This window comes from Hyperolius riggenbachi, chromosome 4 (assembly GCF_040937935.1).
Source record: "Hyperolius riggenbachi isolate aHypRig1 chromosome 4, aHypRig1.pri, whole genome shotgun sequence".
In the NCBI taxonomy this organism is placed as follows: Eukaryota; Metazoa; Chordata; class Amphibia; order Anura; family Hyperoliidae; genus Hyperolius; species Hyperolius riggenbachi.
The window spans coordinates 465217484-465235151 of record NC_090649.1 but is presented as its reverse complement, the minus strand read 5'-3'; the positions used below and the strand labels follow the sequence as shown (position 1 = coordinate 465235151).

The 17668-nt window shown below is 45.2% G+C and overlaps 1 protein-coding gene and 1 non-coding gene across 5 annotated transcripts in view; both read right to left on the bottom strand.

The window, feature by feature from the left end:
• DNAH14 (dynein axonemal heavy chain 14) overlaps window positions 1-17668 on the bottom strand; it is a 237921-nt gene that overhangs the window by 209123 nt on the left and 11130 nt on the right. For 2 of the 4 annotated variants that reach the window (XM_068232854.1, XM_068232855.1), the window contains exons 2-9: window positions 16058-16219; window positions 13821-13951; window positions 12002-12183; window positions 7223-7350; window positions 6026-6193; window positions 3549-3661; window positions 2738-2800; window positions 596-734 (exon numbers count right to left, since the gene is read on the bottom strand). In XM_068232854.1, coding sequence (XP_068088955.1) covers window positions 596-734; window positions 2738-2800; window positions 3549-3661; window positions 6026-6193; window positions 7223-7350; window positions 12002-12183; window positions 13821-13951; window positions 16058-16219 — 1086 coding nt within the window. The remainder of the gene's footprint in view (window positions 1-595; window positions 735-2737; window positions 2801-3548; window positions 3662-6025; window positions 6194-7222; window positions 7351-12001; window positions 12184-13820; window positions 13952-16057; window positions 16220-17668) is intronic. The other 2 variants (XM_068232856.1, XM_068232857.1) reach the window with 2 other exon arrangements.
• Window positions 17033-17104, bottom strand: TRNAQ-UUG (transfer RNA glutamine (anticodon UUG)). Its single transcript has one exon. It is a non-coding gene; the product is annotated as a tRNA-Gln (tRNA).

Here is a 17668-nt window from a genome sequence, read left to right as displayed (position 1 = left end):
GGTTCTATTTAATACACCATCCAAGTAGCCAAATACGATTGGTTTGTATGTAATTATTATTTTTAATTTATCTACCCCCCTCATCTTCTGTAGCACTGTTATGGATACTACCTTTCTTATTATATTTACCAGTTCTGAGTTGGTGCAAATTGTATGGTAATTCTATGCAAAGGTAGCATGGCTCAATCAAATGCACCAGCTATTGAGTTTGATTGATCCATTTTCAAGCTGTAAAAAGTTGTAAAAATGAACATAGTATTTGCCTCAACATGAAATTGTATGCATCTCATTAACCTTTCTTAGTGCAGCATATTGTTAACATTTCAAGCGGACTCTTTAAGACTGTTGTGCATGAGAGCTCCAGAAGATCAGCAGTTATAGAAATACTCAGACCAGGCTAATAAACTAATAATCATCCACCCTTGATCAAAATCACAAAGACCACAATTTGTCCTAATTTCAGCTTTTGATGTGAACATTCCCTGAGGCTTCTGACCTTTATCTGCATGATTATTTTCCTTCCACTGCTGCCAGGTGATTGGCTGATTAGATAATTGGATGAATAAGCAGGAAGCAATGTGAGCAGTTCCTTTACCTGGACAAGCAGAATAGGCAAGTTTTCAGCCTTGTGGTCAGACTGGATGCTCACAGCGCCCTCACACAGTGACTGGAGGTACAGCAAGCAGCCCTGGAACAGCTCATCAGCCAGAAACAGCTGTTGAAGCAGAATTGTCCTGTATGGGAAAACCACAATAACATCACCATAAAACTCCTACCCACATGCATGAGAGGCTCACAATCATCTACTAATTTGGTAAAGCTGATCAACAACTTGAAAACTTTACAAAAACATAAAACTTTAAGTGTACTTTGTTCGTATGATTAATCATCTTCTCAAGTAGTATTTTTCTGACCATAAGACACAATTTTTCTCCCCCAAAAGTGTGGAGAATAAGTAAGTGCGTCTTATGGTTCAAATGTAGCGCATGAGGAGGGTCCGGAGTGCCCAGCTTTACCATGGACCACACGGGCCAGCATCAGTACAGGGTGCTGAGCCTGGAGCGGGAACCTTCAGGACACTGGCGGCGATCCAGCGCATCCACGTGCTATGCGGAAGAGCAGGTAACTTCAAATGCTTTTATTTGACTGGCGCAGACGGTCTTGTGGGCGGGCCCATGGCTCCGTCATTGGGCCAATCTCTGCACTCTCTCTTCTCAGCGAGTGCAGTGATTTGCCCAATGATGGAGCTGTGGTCCCATCCACGAAACCGTCGGCACCAGTCAAATGATAGCTTTTGAAGTTACCGGCTCTTCCACATCACACTGTGGGAGGGGTTTCACCACAATAGCAGCCATACAGTCCCTGGTGATCTATTTGAGAAAAGGTAAAGATTTCCTGTGGGAAACGGGGTATCAGCTACTGATTGGCATGAAGTTTAATCCTAGTTACAGTTCCTCTTTATAGGAAATCTGAGCTAAAAATAAACTGATGAGATAAACAATTGTATCTATCCTCCTCCTCATAAAAATGACTTTTTAGATATCCCACAGTTTTATTTTATAATCTAATTTTTATGTTTTTGCTGTTTCATTGTCTCTGCTCAAACACATTCATTGAAGTATGCCAGAGCTCAAATCTATGAACTATTGACCCTTTTTATCTTTTCCCTGCTCTCAGAAGCCATTTACTGACAAGTGTTTTATGGCTGTAATTCCTTATCAGAGGGCTACACTCACTTACATACCTTATGTTTAACTCTTTCAGGCAGAGAAAGAAAAAAAGGAACACAGCATAGTCATTTGTGTGCTAGGCACTGTACATACACATGTCTATCTAATCATGTCACATGTCACTTCGGGTATCCTTTAAGGTCTCGAATCACTCCCCGATCAATAAGAATTTCAACCATTTGATCTCTGTTAGATTTTCAGCAGAAAGTTTCCCCGAGAATCGATTGAGCCTCTGGGGTTTTATATTCCTTGATGCATTACAAAAGCTGTGCAACTGCCTACCCAATGCTTAGTAATAATTTACTGCTCTGTGCAATCACAATTCTGATCACTAAACTGTCTGACGTTAACTGGAAGTTGGTTGACTGGATGAGTTGAGAATTGCAGATCACTGTCAGATTCAGATCTGCAGGGAAAATTTACTCCTGTATGGATGACTTTACTTTCCAACCACACCTATAGCATTAAAGGGATACTGTAGGGGGGGTCGGGGGGAAAATGAGCTGAACTTACCCGGGGCTTCTAACGGTCCCCCGCAGACATCCTGTGTTGGCGCAGCCACTCACTGATGCTCCGGCCCCGCCTCCAGTTCACTTCTGGAATTTCTGACTTTAAAGTCAGAAAACCACTGCGTCTGCACGCCCGTGTCCTCGCTCCCGCTGATGTCACCAGGAGTGTACTGCGCAGGCACAGACCATACTGGGCCTGCGCTGTGCGCTCTTGATGACATCAGCGGGATCGAGGACACGGCAACGCAGGCGCAGTGGTTTTCAGACTTTAAAGTCTGAAATTCCAGAAGTGAACTGGAGGCGGGGCCGGAGCATCGGTGAGTGGCTGCGCCAACACAGGATGTCTGCGGGGGCCGTTAGAAGCCCCGGGTAAGTTCAGCTCATTTTCCCCCCGACCCCTCTACAGTATTCCTTTAAAGCGTGCTCAGACGACAAATCCATTCCTCCTGTGGCATATGGTGATCACTAATATTTGAAAGACCTGTGCAAAATACATACGTGCTGCTTTTTCTTTTTAATCTGTGGACATTCTTTTTCCAGACTGTAAAAGCTTTCCAGAGCCTGTAAGAAAAATGGTACAATTTATACATAAGTTTAGTTAAAGCACACCTAAGCAGGGCTGGTTCTAGACTTTTTGCTGCCTGCGGCAAACTTGTGACAATGCCCCTCCCCGGACGCGATATGGAATGATCGCACAGCACCCAACATTTAAGGTTCTCACATGACATGCTGCAGCTCAACATAGCCCCCCCTGCGCTCCGCCATGCCCCCATAAATCACCAGCCGAGCTGTCGACACACAGCGTGTCGCAGCCGGCTGTTTACCTCTGTGTCAGTCTCGGTTGCTCCCCCGCCTCCTCCATAGCGCCGGTCCCCGCCCGCGTCTCTTCCCTCCCCGCTGATTGGAGGGAAGGGATGCGGGCGGGGACCAGAGCTATAGAGGAGGCGGGGGAGCAGCCGAGACTGACACTTACAGAGGTAAACAGCCGGCTGCGACACGCTGTGTGTCAACAGCTCGGCTGATGATTTATGCTTCAAACACAATAGGAGAATGATAGCTGAGTGATTTGTGCGCCCCCCTCCTACACTGCGCCCTGAGAGTGGAGCCTCTCTCGCCTCTGCCTCGGCCCTCTAAGTAACCACCAACTCCAGGTACCCAAAAATTGCTCTAACTCCTCTACTCCACAGGTTTTTTTCTAATTTGTTTGAAAGCTGTTACATATTCTAACAATTATCACTTCTTTAAAAGGCTGGGATCCTATCAGCATTATGTTATGTGACCTCATGGTTAATAGGTCTCTGCTTCTTACCTGAACTGGGAGAACACTCGCATATTCTTGATCACATAGAACCGCTGCCTCTCATGTAGCCATTCAGTTAGAGGGGTTGTTTCCATTATCTCTGCTCCGCCCACCATGTATATCTGGAGAACAACACAGAACATACTGCTAGACCTCCAAGATACAATTCACAGCTAATGTGACAGTTATAGTTACCGGGACACATTTCCCCAACTAAAACGGTTGTGGAAAGTTTTGGTGATAGATTAGCAGATGAATGGGGGAAGATTCAACAAATGCCAGCAATACTGCGGTGCACACACACTACAGTAGCGCGACTGTTGCTACGGTAATGCGTGTTACTAACGATAACGCTGGTAATGCGCGTTACTATAGCAACGGTCAGTGGTCACACTACTGTAGAACCATGAGTCGTGCTACTAGCGTAACGCGTGGTGCTGCATGTGGAAGTGATGGTATTACTGCCATGCGCTATGTGTGCACCGCAGTATTACCGGCATTTGATGAATCTGGCCCAATGGGGTGTGAGCACTAAGCTGAGGTAAGCCGAATAATGTGCGTAAAGTCATATGACGATGAGTAGAGAAGAATGCAATCCATTACATGCAAGGCATTATGCTGTGCGTAATACCTGGTACACACCATGCAATTTCCTGTGAAATAGTAGTGTCAAATCGATTATTTTTGACAGGTGTGATCTGATTTCCGGAGGTTTTTGAGATTTCTGGAGATTTCCGAGAAGATGGGCGTGGCTCTGGCTCCTATAGAGCCTTCCCGTTCCTCTTTCGGTCCCTATGTTCTAGCGCTGGCTTCCCCGTTCAAATCTCCTATCGCATAAGGCTTGGAAGTCTTCAGGAGCCCGAGTTCTCCTGAAGACAGGTGGCTCTGTACTGCGCGAGTGCGTGAGAGAGCGTTCCTGCGCAGGCTCAGAATGGAGCGGCCCATCTTCAGGAGCACCTAAACTCCTGAAGGCTTCCGAGGCCCCCCGCAGCACCAGAGAGCAGTCTCCTATCCATTGGTCATAGACAGCTAACCGGTAGCCAGCGGTGGAGAGAGGGGACCAGGAGAGAAACGGGAAAGCTCTATAGGACCCGGAGTCTTCCCCCTCCTTAGGTAAGTATTGTTTTATTGTTTTTAAATCCACTTCAGACTCACTTTAAAGAGAGCCCGAGGTGGGGGTCCAGTTAAAAATGGCGCAGGGGGAAAAATGGCGCACCGTTCCGCCGATAAATGTATCATAAAACGCTATTTACCATTTTAATATAAATGCATTAAAGCGGTAAATAGCTCTTTATCGTACATTTATTGGCGGAACGGTGCGCCATTAAAAAATGCAGGGGAGGCTAGTGTTAGGCAGGGGGGTCAGTGATGCCGCTATTTTATCCTGTTCAGTAGTGATCAAGGCAGTTTCCCTCCCCCTGTCTGCAGGCTCTGATATCCCCGCTCAGATGCATTTTTCCTCCGCTGAAAGATTATCCCTGCACTCCGTACAGCTTTACTCTGCAGTGCCAGTGCACTTCCGCTGTTTATCCTCACATGTTCCCGTTTTGATGTATTAGGCTATCAGCCTCGTTGTTGTTTAGCCCCCAATCAGCGCCGCATTCTGATCCACTTCAACAACAAACCGGCAGAATACAGCGCTGATTGGGGGCTAAACAACAACGAGGCTGATAGCCTAATACATCAAAACGGGAACATGTGAGGATAAGCAGCGGAAGTGCACTGGCACTGCAGAGTAAAGCTGTACGGAGTGCAGGGATAATCTTTCAGCGGAGGGAAAATGCATCTGAGCGTGGATATCAGAGCCTGCAGACAGGGGGAGGGAAACTGCCTTGATCGCTACTGAACAGGATTAAAATGGTAAATATCGTTTTATATAACAATTAAATGCGGCGCCATTTTTACACATCGACGCTGTGCGACATTTTTAACTGTTCCGCGAGATGGAGTTATACAATTTAAAAAAAAAAAACGAGGCTACCTGATCCGGGGGGCTGGGCGGATCACATAGCCACCATCCACGCCGTTCTCCACCACTCCTGTGCCCTGCACCGTCTCACTTTTACTTTTGTTACCTCTGGGGTCACGAAGCTGGAAGGAGAGAGAGATTCTCTCCTGGCATTCAGGGAGGCGGGGGAGCGGCAAGGGGCGCGGCCAGGGAGAGACAGCTGCCCAATATTTATATAGTACAGACATCTACTGCAGCACTTTACAGAGTACCTTATCATGTCACTGACTGTCTGCAGGGGACTTCACAATCTAATCCTACTATGGTCATAGTTTAACGTCCTACCATATTATTATGATGTATTTATATAGCACTGACATCTTCAGCAGCACTTTACAGAGTACATAGTCATGTCATTGACAGGAGCTGAACAATTAGATTACTGTATATGGTAAGTGTGTGATCTGCCATGAGATAAGTTATATCAGAGCTTGGTGTATACCTGTACTGTGTACATTAGATATGGTAGACACATTACCTTGGACACCTGGGAAGCGCTGACAGTCCAGTACAGATCACAGTGCACAGCAGTGGAGGCCGGAATCACCTGCAGATCATAGGGGTCATATCTCATGGAGGGATCCCCCCCACAGCGAGGGACACAATATACAAACTCTCCACTGTCTTCTCGTACTAGGGACGGGTCCTAAACAGAGAAACCAAAAACACGCATTATACTGTAGGAAAAGCTCCATACACACACAGTGCCCATTAGGTAGATTGTGATCTACCAGTAGATCGCAAAGGACTTGTGGGTAGATCCCACACTGCCCACCTGAAATGGATTCAAAATTGGTAGGAAGTGCATTTAATTGGTCCAATACTAAGCTGCATACAATTTGTAATGAATCTGCATGCAAGCTGAAATTATTAGCATCTCAATGACCGTATGTACAGTATCTCAGAGTATACTTACAACACATTTCAAACAAAAACTGAACCAGACAAGTAGTAAGATCACATGATTATGCCTACAGCAAGCTGCATGCTGGGAGGGGAATTCTTCATTGGTTAAAACTGGATGGCATTCTATGCTGCTGCATTTGATTGGTCCATTACCAAGCTGTATACATTTGTATTAAAGTGGATCCGAGGTGAACTTTTACTCATTGCATAATTGTGTTCCTTTCCTATTGTTTATAGGACATTCCTCAAGCCAAATACTTTGTTGTTTTTGTTTTAATACTCTAATTCCCTACAAACTAAATAAACCACGCCCACAGGTTTTCAAAGAGCCTTGGCAGTAGCAAGGGCTCATGGGAGCTCAGTCTGGGCAGGAGGAACAGGTGGTGTTACTAGCCATTGATTTCAGAGGCAGAGGGGAGGAGGGGGGATTAGGTTTTTTTCACAGGCTGAGTGCTCAAGATACAGATAAGCCTGCCTCTGTGTAATGTTTACAAACAACATGGCTGCTGTCATTGTATCACAGGAAGAAATAATCATTTTCTATTAAAGCAGTTTGCAGCTAGATTTGCTGTGTAAACTATCTAAACTTTGGATAAGATGTATAGACAAGTTACTTGGTATAGTTAGTTTTTCATCTCGGATCCGCTTTAAACTTGTATTAAATAAACCCTGATTTGGATTTCTAAGAAGCTCATTGATAATCCCTGACCCTGAAGTGATAAACATGGTAAAGGCACAAGCAATGCTTTATACAAACTGATGATCTCACCTCAATGAGTCTGCTATATTTATTAGTGTTAGATAAGGTGGGCACATTTTGGAGAATTTGGATTTGTGTTTCCCAGCCCAGTTTGGCTCTGAGGTTGTGTATGTGCATCATGATGCTGTCATTTGGATCTACAAAAAAAAACAAGATAATCCTCAAGTTAATCAAATATATATAACAGCAATAATCTTTTAACTTTTAATAATTGTATAAAACAAAAAAAACTGTAACATGCTTGTTTTCCTTCCGGTGTCCATTCCTTTTGTTGCAGTATCAGGGGTAGTTTAAACCAAAAATCGTGAAGCATAATCGCAACCGCTTAGCGCTTTTTGTAGCAATTTGCAGTAGCGATTCTCACCATGTGCCTAGTGATTTTCTATTTATGCCTAGCGAGTTTGGAGCATTTGCATTTAGCGATTTTGTAACTCTTGTGGCAAAACAGGAAGTACACTTTGACCTGGAAGTGAACAGCTTTTGGCAAAAAACGGTTCGAAAATCGCTAGATTTTTTTAAAGCGATTTTACAGTTTTCCTATACTTTATATCGAGGCCTCCTTTACATTTGTTTTGGGAGGCTCCTGCTCTGTGTTTATGCAAATTATGCGTTGACACATTCAATGTCAGTCTATGGTAATGCTTGCATGTTTGCATCTTTGCGTTGCGTCGCACTACGTTATAGCCATTGAACATGCACACATCTGTTTTTAAAAAGGCGGGGCTTTATACTCTCAAATGTGCGACACAAGCGTCGCACACCTGTAATGCAATTTTGATTGTTATGCCTCGGTTACATCGCATGCCACCGCAAACACATTACTTGCTACTTTGTGTTGCATTTTAGCTGCCTTGTGTAGTAACCCAACGTGCATTGGCACTGTGAACGTGGCCTTGGGCTGGATTTACAGTGGTCAGTTGCATAACACACTTGTTAAAATATGTGTCAACTGCAATGGAGACTGGACATAGACTTTAATACAAAGCCTGCATGCAGCGAGTTAGAATAATGCGATATGTTACTGTGAACAGGCCCATAGAATTGTATGGGCAGTAAGCGGACACGCAGAATTATTCTGCATCGCAACTGAGCACTGTGAAAATAGCCTTAATGTGGGCACACACAATACAATAAAATGATCCAATTTTACAGCAATTCGATAAAAAAAAGGATCGGATTTCCCGAAAAATCTAAAGCTTTTTTTTCATTCGAGCAAAAAACCTGATTGGTTTTCCCATTTTGATTCAATAAAAGTTGATCAGGAGTGGTGGATTTTTCCGATCAATTTTTATGAAAATTGAATGGTGTGTGGTAGATTGTAAATTTATTAATATATATAAACCCAAGCAATTTTCTAAGAGGCTCCAATCATTTTTATCATAATTGAGGACAAATTGAACATATGTGTGTGGTAAATTGGTCAGATTTTTGAATTGTTACAATCAGTCAGAAAAATTAGTTGCTATTCTTGAATTGAACAGATATTTAAAAAATTTTACAGGGAGTGCAGAATTATTAGGCAAATGAGTATTTTGACCACATCATCCTCTTGATGCATGTTGTCTTACTCCAAGCTGTATAGGCTCGAAAGCCTACTACCATTTAGGCATATTAGGTGATGTGCATCTCTGTAATGAGAAGGGGTGTGGTCTAATGACATCAACACCCTATATCAGGTGTGCATAATTATTATGGCCCATACTCACGGGCTACAATTGTCGCCGCAACACGCGGCGCGCGCGTGTTGCGGCGACAGGTTGCCTGTGAGTATGAGGCGTTGCACGGGCGCACACCCTGAACCGTCGCTCCTGTCGCCAGGCGATTGGCGCGGTCAATCGCCTGGCGACAGTTGCCGCCGCAACTCCGCCGCAACTGTCGCTAGTCCGCATGAGTATGCGGACTAGCGACAGCAACCTCCATAAAGAACATGGAGCTTCCGGCGGGGGGAGGAGGAAAGTCGGCGACAGCTTCCGTCGCACCACTGGTCCCTCTTCCGCGTGTGTACGCGGAGGGACGTGGCGACGAGCTGTCGCCAAACTGTCGCGCACACGCTCCCGTGTGCTAGTGACAGCTCCAAAAAGTTGCCCGTGAGTATGGGCCATTAGGCAACTTCCTTTCCTTTGGCAAAATGGGTCAAAAGAAGGACTTGACAGGCTCAGAAAAGTCAAAAATAGTGAGATATCTTGCAGAGGGATGCAGCACTCTTAAAATTGCAAAGCTTCTGAAGCGTGATCATCGAACAATCAAGCGTTTCATTCAAAATAGTCAACAGGGTCGCAAGAAGCGTGTGGAAGAACCAAGGAGCAAAATAACTGCCCATGAACTGAGAAAAGTCAAGCGTGCAGCTGCCAAGATGCCACTTGCCACCAGTTTGGCCATATTTCAGAGCTGCAACATCACTGGAGTGTCCAAAAGCACAAGGTGTGCAATACTCAGAGACATGGCCAAGGTAAGAAAGGCTGAAAGACGACCACCACTGAACAAGACACACAAGCTGAAACGTCAAGACTGGGCCAAGAAATATCTCAAGACGAATGAAATGAGAGTGAGTCTTGATGGGCCAGATGGATGGGCCCGTGGCTGGATTGGTAAATGGCAGAGAGCTCCAGTCTGACTCAGACGCCAGCAAGGTGGAGGTGCAGTACTGTTTTGGGCTGGTATCATCAAAGATGAGCTTGTGGGGCCTTTTCGGGTTGAGGATGAAGTCAAGCTCAACTCCCAGTCCTACTGCCAGTTTCTGGAAGACACCTTCTTCAAGCAGTGGTACAGGAAGAAGTCTGCATCCTTCAAGAAAAACATGATTTTCATGCAGGACAATGCTCCATCACACGCGTCCAAGTACTCCACAGCATGACTGGCAAGAAAGGGTATAAAAGAAGAAAAACTAATGACATGGCCTCCTTGTTCACCAGATCTGAACCCCATTGAGAACCTGTGGTCCATCATAAAATGTGAGATTTACAAGGAGGGAAAACAGTACACCTCTCTGAACAGTGTCTGGGAGGCTGTGGTTGCTGCTGCACGCAATGTTGATGGTGAACAGATCAAAACACTGACAGAATCCATGGATGGCAGGCTTTTGAGTGTCCTTGCAAAGAAAGGTGGCTATATTGGTCACTGATTTGTTTTTGAATGTCAGAAATGTATATTTGTGAATGTTGAGATGTTATATTGGTTTCACTGGTAAAAATAAATAATTGAAATGGGTATATATTTGTTTTTTGTTAAGTTGCCTAATAATTATGCACAGTAATAGTCACATGCACACACAGATATCCCCCTAAAATAGCTAAAACTAAAAACAAACTAAAAACTACTTTCAAAAATATTCAGCTTTGATATTAATGCGTTTTTTGGGTTCATTGAGAACATGGTTGTTGTTCAATAATAAAATTATTCCTCAAAAATACAACTTGCCTAATAATTCTGCACTCCCTGTATGGTGTGTGGCCACCTTTAGGATACAAATATCACATCACCATAATTCCATTTCTTTTGAATGCAGCCAAAGGTCTTATCCCACGTTACTGGAGATCTACCCTTGTTCTCGCACTTAAAGATTGGTTTTTAGCTATTCACTCGGTTATGCAGTATGAGGAGATACCTCACTTACAAAAATACACTTTCAGAGCTGGTGCACACCGAGCGGCTTTTTGGGCGTTTTCAGATCCGCTTGCCGCTGCGGATCTGCTTGGTCAATGTATCTCAATGGGGTGGTGCACACCAGAGCGGCAGGCGTTTTGCAGAAACGAAAAATGCCTGGGTGAGGCATTTTTTGGATTTCGGATGCGTTTCTGCCTCAATGTTAAGTATAGGAAAAACGCAAACCGCTCTGAAAAACGCCTGTTCAGAGCGGTTTTGCAGGCGTTTTTGTTACAGAAGCTGTTCAGTAACAGCTTTACTGTAACAATATATGAAATCTACTATACTGAAAACCGCAGCAGCAATCCGCAAAACGCTAGCAAAACGCCTCATAAAAATAAAAAAAAACCTTTAAAAATCTGCTAGCATTTGGCGGATCTGCTAGCGGGTTTTGGTGTGCACCAGCCCTCAATAAGCACTCCCTCACCTGGGCCCATATGCAATTCACTTTTTCACCTGAGTTTTCTCCTAGGTGATATTTTAAAACTTGTCAATAAAATGCCTTTTAAACTATCAGCAAGCAAAAAAATACATAAAATAATTTTGATAATACTTTATACCTACTTATTGATACTTTTTTTCTATTGCAAAATGCTAAAAAGTTATTTAAATCAAAGATGACATTTTTTCTCCTAGGAGAAAACTCCGGTGAAAAAGTGAATTGCAGATGTCCCCTGGGCTCTATGGATAGATTTCCAGACTAAAGATGATCACCACCGAATCATGGGTTCACCTCATACTCCTCCATAAGTAAATGACCCATGGTCTGACCATAGATGTCCACGTTACCCCTTTCTCCTATTACCTACGCTGACCCCTTGAGGAATCAATCTCACTGTGTATTTCTGCCTGTCCCTACTAAGCACCATGTTCTAACTTCATCTTAGTTGGTTTACCCTGATGCATTGTTGTCTTTTTTTTTTTTGTATGTTACTTTTTGTGTTTATGTTCATGAAGTTCAATCCAGTGTTCTTGAACTTGGAATATATGGAAGATATTACGTTCATGTTATTGAGATTACATCCCTTCCTATTTTTTATGTCTATATTAGCTGCAAATGTTTTCATACATTAGTGGCTGTTTTAGTGGTGAATTGCACTGTACCGTGAACACCGCTGAGAACCAGCCTTCCTATAAATAGCTCACCGGTGACATTGCCCAGATAGGTGTCACTCCGGAGATGGACAGGATGTGCGGGCAGCTTCCCTTCAGATGTTTCCGACACTCCAAAGTGGCTCTGAAGGGCCTTCTTCTCTCCTGCCGATGACTGTGAGAGCCACGCTGTGTCCTCCGGGCTTACGCCACTTATGACTTCACTCCTGTGCCTGCTGCAAAGAATAAGGACGTGCTGCTCAGACACCTGACAAAACCAGCACACTAGATAGATTGTTCTTAAAGCGGACCTGAACTCAGAACTTCCTCTCTGCTCTAAAAGATAAGCAACAGCATAATAACCTTTAAAGAAAAAAACATTTCTTTCAGCTGATACACATCCTGCAATAAATCTGCAGTGTGACTACTTCCTGCTTTCATGGAAGCAGACATAGGGTTAACATCCTGGCCCATATTCAATTGGCTTTTCCTTCTGAGTTTTGTCCTATGTGATATTTACAGAACTGTTTAATAAAATAACTTTTAAACCACCAGCAAGCAAGAAAATACTCAGAATAATTTAGATAGTACTTTTTCATCTACTTTTTAGTACTTTCTCAATTGCAGGGCACTGACAAGTTATTTTAAGCAGAAGATTAAAAAAAATGATCTCCTAGGAGAAAACTCAGGCGAAAAAGTGAATTGCATATGGGCTTCTGTGTTTACAAATTAGCTGCTCTGCCATGGCAGCCAGCTGGCACAATAGTGTCACACCCCCGAAAAAAGCATCCGGCCAGGGCCGGATTTACCATAAGGCACTGTAGGCACGTGCCTTCAGGCGCATGATGACGGAAAGGTGGCTCACTCCCCTCCCCGACCGCCTCCCTCCCTCCTTACCTATGGAGTCTTGATGAGAATGTCTGCCTCTAATACTTTTAGCCATAGTCCCTGTTCTCGACATTCCACTGAGCTCTTGCTGCCCAACGCTGACTTTCCTCTAGCTACCTATTTGGAGGCACCTTTAGCTACTTAATATTGAGGGCACTTCTGGCTGCCTAATTCTTAGGGGCACCTGTAGCTACCTATGATGGGCAAGGGAAGTAAGAGAGAAGTGACAGCTGGGACAGCTAGCATACTCATGGTTCAGTGTGGGTTTGTATGTTCATGGAGGGCGGAGTCTAGGGTGTCAGGACATCTGTGCCTATAGGCTCCTGTGAGGTAAATCTGGGCCTGCATGTGGCTAATCCAATCAGACTTCAGTCAGAAACATCTGATCTGCAAAAAGTGGATCAGGCCCTATGGCCATTATTCCATTCACTTTTCAAGGTTTCTCCTAGGGGATAATTTTTCATCTACTGTTTAAATTAACTTTTCAGCACTCTGCAATTAAAAAGTTACCAAAAAGTATACCTTAGTCTAAGGCCCATATACTGTATGTGAAACTTCAACTTGCTTTCAGTATCAATGCACGGTAATGTAAAGCCTTGTACACATGTGTGAGGCACGTCGCCCAGCGGGTATCAGGATCCGATCCCTGGGGTGACACTGCAGGTCCGAGGCTGGGCAGGGATGTCAGTAACAGCAAAATGTTCTGTTGTTCTGAGTGGAGGGTGGGAGGGCCGTCAGCGCGGCGCGGGTGTGACATCATGCAGGAGCCGGGTGAGTGGGCTGCTTGGCCAACGGTTATTGCTGGCCGAACGGCCAAAAGGGTTGGTGGCAACTGCTGAACACACACTGGAATATCGACAGACAGTCGTTATCAACTGCCTTGTGCGAGTTTCATCTAACGTGTGCACACAGCTTATCAGTCTAAGCTTGCAAACAGACCCCCTTTGTGATGTCCTGTGTTTGGGAAAATGACAACTCAGCTTACATCATAGGTTCCTGTGTGGGGTCCTTCAGCCTCCCCAGGCTTCTCCTGCTTCTGTCCTCTCTACAGATGAGGGTGCGGATTGTGGAGTACTTCTCTGCAGTGTTTGTAGATGGCGGCTTTGGAATAAAACCCTATTGAAGAGAATGTGAGTAGAAAGAAAAGTGATTGGTTATTGGTAGAAGCTAGGAGGTGTGGCCTCTAGAAGCAGGGCTGGTCTTCAATGTCACGGCTAAAGACTGATATTGCCCCTGCCGTCAGTTTCCCCGCCCCCGGTCTACCGCCTAGCTTCATTAGGTAGACAGGAGCTGACATCACTATTGTTTAAAACTGGCAGTTATTACCTTTTACAGATAGGGATGCAACCCAAGCAAGTACAGTTTACAGGAATACTGTAGGGGGCGGGAGTCAGGGAAAAATGAGTTGAACTTACCCGGGGCTTCTTATGGTCCCCCGCAGACATCCTGTGCCCGCGCAGCCACTCACCGATGCTCCGGCCCCGTCTCCGGTTCACTTCTGGAATTTCAGACTTTCATGTCTGAAAACCACTGCGCCTACGTTGCCGTGTCCTCGCTCCTGCTTACGTCTGTGCCTGCGCAGTACGCTCCTGGTGACATCAGGGGAAGCGAGGACACGGCAACGCAGGCACAGTGGTTTTCAGACATGAAAGTCTGAAATTCCAGAAGTGAACCAGAGGCAGGGCCGGAGCATTAGTGAGTGGCTGCGCGGGCACAGGATGTCTGCGGGGGACCATTAGAAGCCCCGGGTAACTTCAACTCATTTTCCCCCAACCCCCCTACAGTGTCCCTTTAAAAGAAGTGTAAAGTGAGAGGAATACAGAGGCTGCCATCTTCACCCTCTGATGAACAATGCCAGTTGCCTGACATCTGTGCTGATGCTCCGCCTCTAATACTAGAAGTCATTGGCCCAGACTCAGCATGCAGATCAGATGCTCTGACTCCACTGGCTGCATGTTTGTTGTAGGTGTGTGATTCAAACTAAAACCGAAAGCTCAGCATGACAGCCAGGCAACTGGAATTGTGTATAAGGGAATGAAGATGGCAGTCTCTGTATTCCTCTCACACGCCACATTCCCTGTATGTCATATTCCCAGTAGTAATATTCAATTGCAGGTACATCTTGTGTTCATTTTAAAGGGAACCTAAACTGAGAAGGATATGGATTTTTCCTTTTAAAATAATACCAGTTGCCCGACTCTCCTGCTGATCCTGTGTCTCTAATACTTTTAGCCACAGCCCCTCCACAAGCATGCAGATCAGGTACTCTGACTGAAGTCAGACTGGGTTAGCTGCATGCTTGTTTCAGGTGTGATTTAGCCACTGCTGCAGCCAAAGAGATCAGCAGGGCTGCCAAGTAACTGGTATTGTTTAAAAGGAAACATCCATATCCCTCTCAGTTAAAGAGACTCTGAAGCCTAGAAAAAACAGGTGTTTAATTTAAAAATCTGTTTAACATAATTGCCCCACCTAAAACGCCCCGCGGCTGAAAACTACATAAATCACCCCAAATTTCCTTGTAGACGCAGAGTTTTGGGCTGCAGCTCTGCCTCCACTCCCATCAATCGGCACTGATCTCCGCCTCCGCCCGCCCCTCTCAGTCTTCCTTCACTGAGAGGGGCGGGGGAAAGGCGGAGATACGTGCGGATTGACACGCATAGAGGCAGAGCTACAGCCCAAAGCTCTGCCTCCCCCAGGCACTGCGGGCAGCAAAATCCACGACCAGGTGAGTCATGGATTTTTGCCCAGGGAGTTTGGGGTGATTTATGGAGTTTTCAGCCGCGGGGATGCAGTGTTTTAGGTGGGGCAATTATGTTAAACAGGTTTTTAAAGTAAAAACCTGTTTTTTTCTAGGCTTCAGAGTCTCTTCAAGGTTCCTTTTAAATCCAAAGACCAGTTGCGCAACTGGTCTTTGGATTTGAATTGTATTGAGTGAGGTACTCTCGTTTAGTTGCGATCCCCTATATTTCGGTACTATAATCTGTGGAGCGCAGTCTAATTCCGGCTATTGGCAAGGTTCCTTTTTAAATAATTTTACCCGCTTCAGGTTCCCTTTAACTAGAGCCAGCATGGCATGTCAAGAAACTGGTGAAAGTTGACCCCTGCGAGGCGGCTGCGTATAAATATTACAGCACGCGGGAATAGTGCTGCTCGGCTGTATTTGCGTTAGAGGTGATAGGAAGAGACACTTTGTCTTCATGGAGATGGCAGAGGATGGCTCACCAGTCTGTGTTCATTAGAGCTGACAGGCTGCTTATGCATGGCGGTGTTTCTGGAGACCATCTGGAGAACATCTGAATTCTCCGCTCTGAGATGTAAGCGGGAGAGCAGATCGGGCCCGGGCATCAGCCCGCGCTCCTTCACGTACATCATTTCTCTTCCATCCTGAGGTCAGAACACAAAGAGAAGGGGAAATCTGTTACTTACCGATACATTTCCACATCTACTACTAATACGAGCAATCTGCTTCATGCCAGACGCAGAAGAACCACATGTTCCAGCATGCCCTGACCATCATCGATTCTCAAGATCTGCCTTCCTTCATTTCAAAAGAAACGTGCTCTTACTGATGAGAAATCTTGGTTATTATTGATGCTAATATGTATTTATATAGCACTGACATCTTCTGCAGCACTTTACAGAGTACATAGTCATGTCACTGACTGTCCTCTAGTCATGTCATGTCACTGACAATCTAATCCCACCTTAGTCATAGTCTAATGTCCTACCATAATATTATTAATTAGTTATTTCGACCGCCCGTTACATAACGGGTGCTAGGGCTGTGACGCCAGGGCGCACGGCCACGTTCCATGCTGCGTGCTGCCCGAACCAATTGCCGTCCGCCCTCCCTGGCCCCGTCCTCCTCCTGTCCCAATGGCTACACATGTGCAGTAGCCAAAACCCACAGCCAGGAGGATGACGCAGGGACAGTTAGGTTTTATTATATAGGATTATTATTATAATATACAGTATTATGTATTTATATAGCACTGACATCTTCCAGTAACTTATCTGTATGTTTTTGGGACGTGGGAGGAAGACGGAATGTCCGGAGGAAACACACGAAGACACGGGGAGAACATGCGAACTCCTTGCAGATGTTGCCTTGGCTGGCATTCGAAGTGGGAATCCAGCACTGCAAGGTGAGAGCGCTAACCACTACACCACTGTGCTGCCCCTAGAAGAAAGTTGGGTAGGTTCCACCAAGATTTGAACTTGGATTGCTGGATTCAAAGTCCAGAGTGCTAACCATTACACCATGGAACCCCTTTATATACTGTATATCATAAGCCTGACTGAATACAGCCGTATCACAGGAAGCAAAGTGACTACTGTCATGTCACAGGTGAGTACTGTTGAGTCATGGGGGGGGGGGGGGGGGGAGAATATGTGGCTTAGCAGTATTTGGTTGGGCTGGAGATGAGCCGGCAATGTGAACAGAAAGCAGTCACAGCTGGTTTACATGTGGAAATTTGTATTTATTTTTGTATATGCAATTTTACTGTGACTGCATTTCTATCAAATACAATGATAAAACCATAAATTGGATTTCCAGCTTAAAGATAACCCGAGATGGTTCTTGGGGGGGGGGGGGGGGACAGATGAGACACAGAGGTATGTTCTCTGCCTCATGACATGGCTCTGTGTCCCCACACCGCCGCTCTCTGCCCCCCACCGCAGCACTATAGCCCCCCCCAGAACGGTCCGGAAAATTAGGGCCTGCATCGATTTTTAGATCCGGGGACCGGAACGTATCCGTACTAACGGACGCATGTGGATGGATCCATAAGTTAACATTGGATCCTTTCACATCCGTTCATTTTGTACAGT